This window comes from Sinocyclocheilus grahami, unplaced genomic scaffold (genome assembly GCF_001515645.1).
Source record: "Sinocyclocheilus grahami isolate Dianchi unplaced genomic scaffold, SAMN03320097.WGS_v1.1 scaffold19.1, whole genome shotgun sequence".
Classification (NCBI taxonomy): Eukaryota; Metazoa; Chordata; class Actinopteri; order Cypriniformes; family Cyprinidae; genus Sinocyclocheilus; species Sinocyclocheilus grahami.
Genome location: NW_015505198.1, coordinates 127,901 through 134,041, shown reverse-complemented (window position 1 = coordinate 134,041; position 6,141 = coordinate 127,901). Strand labels below are relative to the sequence as shown.

At 36.2% G+C, this 6,141-nt stretch overlaps 1 protein-coding gene across 1 annotated transcript in view; it reads right to left on the bottom strand.

The window, feature by feature from the left end:
• The window catches only part of metrn (meteorin, glial cell differentiation regulator), an 8,220-nt gene extending 4,040 nt beyond the window's left edge, over positions 1 to 4,180 (bottom strand). Inside the window, exons 1-2 of the mRNA XM_016238272.1 lie at positions 3,777 to 4,180; positions 2,724 to 3,151 (exon numbers count right to left, since the gene is read on the bottom strand). Of these exons, the coding sequence (XP_016093758.1) occupies positions 2,724 to 3,151; positions 3,777 to 3,877 (529 nt within the window). The 5' untranslated portion in view covers positions 3,878 to 4,180. The remainder of the gene's footprint in view (positions 1 to 2,723; positions 3,152 to 3,776) is intronic.
• Positions 4,181 to 6,141: the final 1,961 nt, after the last annotated feature.

The window sequence follows — 6,141 nt, the reverse complement described above, 5'->3', positions numbered from 1 at the left end:
CCCTTTAACTGTCACCCGTCCCCTCTGTGGGACGCCTAAGTTTACTTCACTATATTACAATTAAATCCTAATCTAATCATGACAAACTATGTATCGTTGGAAAGGTCTAAGACTCCTAGATAGATATTTTACCAATGTTTTTGTTAAAAATTATGTAGGAAAAGTAATAGATTAATTTATGACAAGAGTGCACCTCAAAAATCTACATCGTAACATGAGTTCTGACCTTTGTCAAAAAAAGTTTTCTTTGTTGCCTTTTTCTCTATCATACTTTAGAAATCATCAGAAATTATATATCAATTGAAAGCTTTAAATCTCTAAATTCATCCCTTGAAACCCATTTTAAAATCAAACATTACATTACCATGAAAATGGTACATCAATATCATGTTACAAAATGTTTTCGTTCATGAATTATAAAAATGTAAGTTTGGATGTGCCCTTTCACGGCTGTGGTAAAATTTGAGGGACAGGTAAAGGGTTAATAGTTCAAGTCTAAGATTTTATTAAATGTTTAAATATAATTTTAAATAAGACATATAGCGTCTAAAAATTTTTTTGTAAAATTACATCTAATTATTGTTTTTGTGCACATTCTTGAAACAATACTAGTGATTATTGAGATACTATTAAATTTTTTATTAATATTTTCAACTAGTTTTTGTATTGTCTATTTTAATTTTAATTTTAGTTAAAATTTTAGTAATTTTGTTGCATTTTTTAAAATATGTCTGTAGGTTTTATCATTTTTAATTTCAGTTTTTGTTTTAGTTATTTTAGTACATCAAGTTAAACTAGATATAAATGAGAAATAAAATAAAAATAATGAAATAAATCAAATTTTTTTAATATTTCATTTTATTTCAGTTAATGTTTACTTTATTTCAAGTAACGAAAATGTTTTTATGGTTTTAACTTTAGTTGTTTTCACATGTTTAGTGACTTGTGAGTAACTAAAAACTAAAAATGTGTATATAACATTCATTTATATTGTTAAAAACATGCAATATATATATATATATATATATATATTTTTGTTTTTTTTTTATTTAACTTTCAAAATTCAACAGCAAGTTCTTCACATATTTCTCAAATTTACACATTTTGTAAGTACAAATTGAGACAATTTTAATAAAAAGAAAAAAAACATGCATTATATTGGCCATTCTGCGCTCTAAATGTCGGCCATATTGGTTGAGCATTACGTAAAGTTGAGTACTATTTAAAGTCATCATTACAGAAAGTTTATCGAATGCATGTTGGTCTGATTTCTGCAGGCCGCGCAGCTACACGTGTGCGCTCTCCAACAGCAACAGGTGTCTGTGTGGGTGTGACAGAGAAAGTTGTTGGCCCTTTAAAACTTTTAAACGTCCTTCCCCCGTCTCCTCTCTGCTCCCAAAACTCCCAACAAAAGATCCGCTTTTCAGTTGTGCGGTTCCCCCCCAACCCCCCTGTTACCACGGCGACTGCGCTCTCAAGCAGGTCTCCGAAACGGCTCACTATGGAGACAAACCCCCGTCCCATACGAAGCTTTTGTCTTTCTCTCCCTCCCCCCTCCGCTCTCGGCTTTTCCGCTCCTCGCGTCTCACAACTGGCTGGAAGGAGCTTCCCAGCTGAGACGACCTAAACCTATTACTCAAACCTGTTACATTTAAATAATTGCAGTGCTGCAATTACAGATTGAAATGAAAAGTGCTTGACAAGCACAAGTCTTCAGATGGTGGATCTGCTCTGAAATGGCTTGCTCTAAAGTTCAAGTCTCATTAAAGTTTGAATGAATGCTCTGTTTATGGCTGGTTTGGTCTGTCTGCTGCTCCTCGTTCTGCACCCCCATCCACCCAGAGGTCACTCGACTCCAACTCAACTTCATTTCGGAGAACTTCAACTCCTACTTTGCATACTTTCATAACGTTGCACTGAACTTTTCTGCAGAACCATCACAGGTTTGCAGAAACATGATCTGCAGGTTAATTCTCAGAAACAAACCCATGTAGATGAGCCTAAAAGTACTAGAGTTGGTAGTAGTCATTTTTGGAAATTTGGTATTATTTTTGGGATAATATCAAATTGTAAGTTTTAGTTCCCAGTTTTTTAAATTCCAAAATATACAAATGCTCTGTGTTCAGTATTTCAAGCAATTTTTTAGTAAAATAAATGTTTTAGTTTCATAGCTTTGGCACATTGTTCTTTTTTTGCAGAACCATCATCTCACAGGCTTGCAGAAACGTTCAGGATTCGCCCGCAGGTGAATTCTCAGAAACTGAATTTGTTTAGATTGTCCTGAAAGTACAGAAGAGTTGGTTCTTCGGCAATTTTAGATTATATTTGGGCAGATATTAAATGATAAATGTTAGTTCCCACTTTGTGCTTAATATTTTAAACACATTTTTAGTAAAATACGTGTTTTTGCATAGTTTCGTAGCATTTGCACTGTACTTTTTTTTTTGCAAAACCATCAACTCTCATAGATTTAGAGAAACATTCAGGTTTCGTTTACTAGGAAACAAACCCATATAGATGATCCTAAAAGTCCAGAAAATTTTTGGGGCAATTTTAGATTACTTTTGTACCAATATTGAATTCAGAAAACATTTTCTATGTTTAATATTGAAAGTAAATTTGACTAAAACCAATGTTTTGTGTCTAGCTGTTCATTTGCTTGCAACCATTGTATACTATGTATATATTACATAAATCACTGCTGTATCTTCCAGAATATTCACCTTCGCTGCCGATTGGGTCTGTGTTGACTGATGGCTGTGCCGTCCAATCGCCTCTCAGCTCGTAGCGAAACGCAGCGATGCGTCTGCTGATGTCCTGGTGAGGTGTCGCTTGCATGAAGAGCGCCGGTCGTTCTCCAGGCATGGCACTGAAGCAGCGCACACGGGCCGGGCTGGAGGTCTCGTCTCCCACCAGAAGCTCCAGGACTCCGTCCCGCTCCAGGTAGAGCTGAGCCCCGCCCCAGTGCTGATCCGGCTTGATGCAGGCCGACACCGGGCTCCTGCTGGACTCGCCGGGACCCATGGCGCTCCACGGCAGTCGGGGCGACAGGGTGAGACGCAGTGCTCCAGCGGGGTACAGCCACTCCACAGAGCCCTCCGCACACCTCAACCAAACCTGCTCCACGTTCTTCACCGCCTGAGAGAGACCACTGCACAGATGGAAACCAGAAGAGCTTAATCAGAGAAATCTGAGCAGGCCAAACCTCAGTCAGTTGATCCACATTAAATGAGGTGCAAGCATTCTCCTGTTCTGCTTTCTCAAAACTTAAGTCTTGAGTCATTTGACCCGTGCATAAAGTTGCAGGAAAAGTTTAACGCCCCCTACTGTTTACTGGTTACTGGTTACTTTAACTGCAGCCATTGAAACTTTCTGCACTAGTGGAAACATCCTTAAACATCCATTAGTATTGCAACCCTCATATCACACCTTTTTATTCCATTATAATTATATTTTCTTTATACTTTACAAACGAAGTGCTTAATTAACCTTTTTTTTGTTGCGTAAACTATTCAAATTACACCATGACTAAAAATATTCACGATAGATAGATATGCAATGCAATTCATGCACATATGTAAGAGATAATCACTGAATATTTTACCTATGTTTACTATAATTAATTGCACACATTTTGCACACTTTTAATTGCACAGAAATCACACCAGATAGCAGAAAAATCGGTGCATTCCAGGACAAAACGTAAACATAATACGCAATATAGTTCAAAATCAACAGATATAAAGCCTGTAACTCTGCATGTTGGTAATATTCACCTTCCCCTCCAGCTGCACTGGTCTTCTGAGTAACTGGTCATCGTGAAACCCGTCAGGAATGAAATCCAAAGCGCAAAATTCCTGAAGTCCGAAACCTCCATCACCGCGCAGAGACACTGCGGTTCTCCAGAGGTGCGTGCGTAAAGTCCTTCTCTTCGCTGCTTGTCCAAATCTATAATTAAACCAAACGAAAACCTACTGATTCCATACTGTCCTCTGATCTGTCTAAACTAAACGTTCCCTCTCTTTCTGTAGATCAGTCTGTGTGTCTGGAGCAGAGAGCTTCTGACTGACTGAGTTCCAGCGCAAGAGTTTCAGAACTGGACTAAACTTTAAACCCCGCCCACAGCAGGAGGCGTGGCTTCGCCACATTTAAAGTCCAATGAATGGCATCTCCTTTATTCACACTGGGTGAAGGCAAACGACAGAAGAATGTTTAATCAGCCTGAATGTATGTGAAGGATTTTGAAACATAACACGTTGCTTGTTGGCAATAGCGTCTGAATCATTTTAGCGAATCAAATGGTTCAGTGAACCGATTAAATGATTCACCGAATTCTGGCATTTAGCGCTACATTTTTGTAGCCAAAATCGCTGTTTATTTCTGTGTTTTCAAATTAGGTTATATAAATTGCGTTGAATTTGTGTTGTTTATTGTTAAAAAAAATAAAAACAACACAAATTAACTGTAGTGTTTTCCAAATATGATTAATATTCTTAATCCAGAAAGTTAATGGTTACTACTAACAACATTGTTCTAAACTCACAGTGTTGTTTACTGCTAAAAATAAATAAATTAATTAATTAATAAAAATAAGCCACTGATTTACAAAGGAATGCCAATCGGTTCTAAAAGAATCATTTCATAGAGTCGGTTCAGAAGAACGTTCGAATTCGTTGTTGAATCGATTCATTTTTGCCGCTCCAGTTTTCAGAGAGAAATGCGAGAAAGTCGTTTAAATAAAAAACATGTTTCGGTTAGCTTAATTAACATGGTTAAAGGGTTTTAAATTACCATGCAGTCAAAAGTTACATTTGAATCCAATCAATCTTAATTATGCATTGTAATCCAATTAAGATGGCTAATGATTAATTTATGTTTGTGATAGAATATTTGTCTAAAACCAAGGGACAAAGTGCTTGATAATTAAATAGTAGGCTGCAAGAAGTGGTCAAAGCTGAAGTTCAAATCAAGTTGAGAAGAAATAGGATGAAATCATATAAATGCATGATAAATCCACTCCAATGCTATGTTATTAAACTTATGGAGAGATGCAAAGACCAGGGGGATGGGTGTGGTGGTTGGGGGTAAATGGAGCTCTCTGCAGGACGTCCTGCCCTACGTTCAGCCCATGCTGAGGGACTCTTTCATCTCACTGCATTATAAGCTAATCAAATATTCTTTTGTATCACCACTGCAATCTATCTTTATGGATAGTGTGCATGTGTGCGTACGTGAGCGTGTGCCTTTGATCTGGTTATGACAGGACCTTTGACATATTCAAAGCCTGATGTCCAGTAGCCCTGCCGAGATGTGTGTGTTTTGTGTTCCCTGCTGATCTGCTGTGTATAAAGTGAGGCTTTTGTTCTCTGGTGGCCACTTCAAACAATAGACACATGAAAGCATGTATGTGCGTGTACATGTGATTGTGCATGGTTAGTGTTGCAGTGTTGCATAGCAAGAGAATTTACTTTCTGAGACTTGAATTGAGTCTTTTTCCAATATTTGCACACCAAAACCATAAAACTTTTGTAAATGAAGAAATATGGTGAAGCTAAGTTTGGATTGTCAGTGTAATGTATAGTGAAGTACAGCTTAAGATCCTATTTGGATTGATGTTGATGCATTACACAGCCCCAAGTCTTCAAATAAAAATGTCTGTTGATTTGCAAAAAATACTTAAGATTATCTAATTTGATGATGCTGAGTTAAAAAATATAAATAAAAACATTCTATCATGTATGTTTTTCACAAAATAAGAATAAAGATTTTTTTAAAATTATATCAGCTTTAATGCACTCGTCAAAATAACAAAAGCAGCCTAATGTCAAATGTTTTAATGACAGAAAGAGGTATTCAAAATTAACATTTACATTTGAGTGGAAATTAGGATTAGGCACAATAATAATGTCTTCAGAATCATTCGTATATGTAAAAACAATAAATAAATAAATCACCTGAGAAAGGAAAAAAGTCTGAATTGTGAAATAAAAAGTAGCCATTTTAATTTTAAATTTAAATTTAAATTTTATTTAATTCCATGGCAGAAACAAAAAAGAAAATGGAATTGCAAGACAAAAGTCATTATTCTGAGTTTATATCTTGCAATTCTTACTTTTTTTCTCAGAATGTCAAGAAACCAAG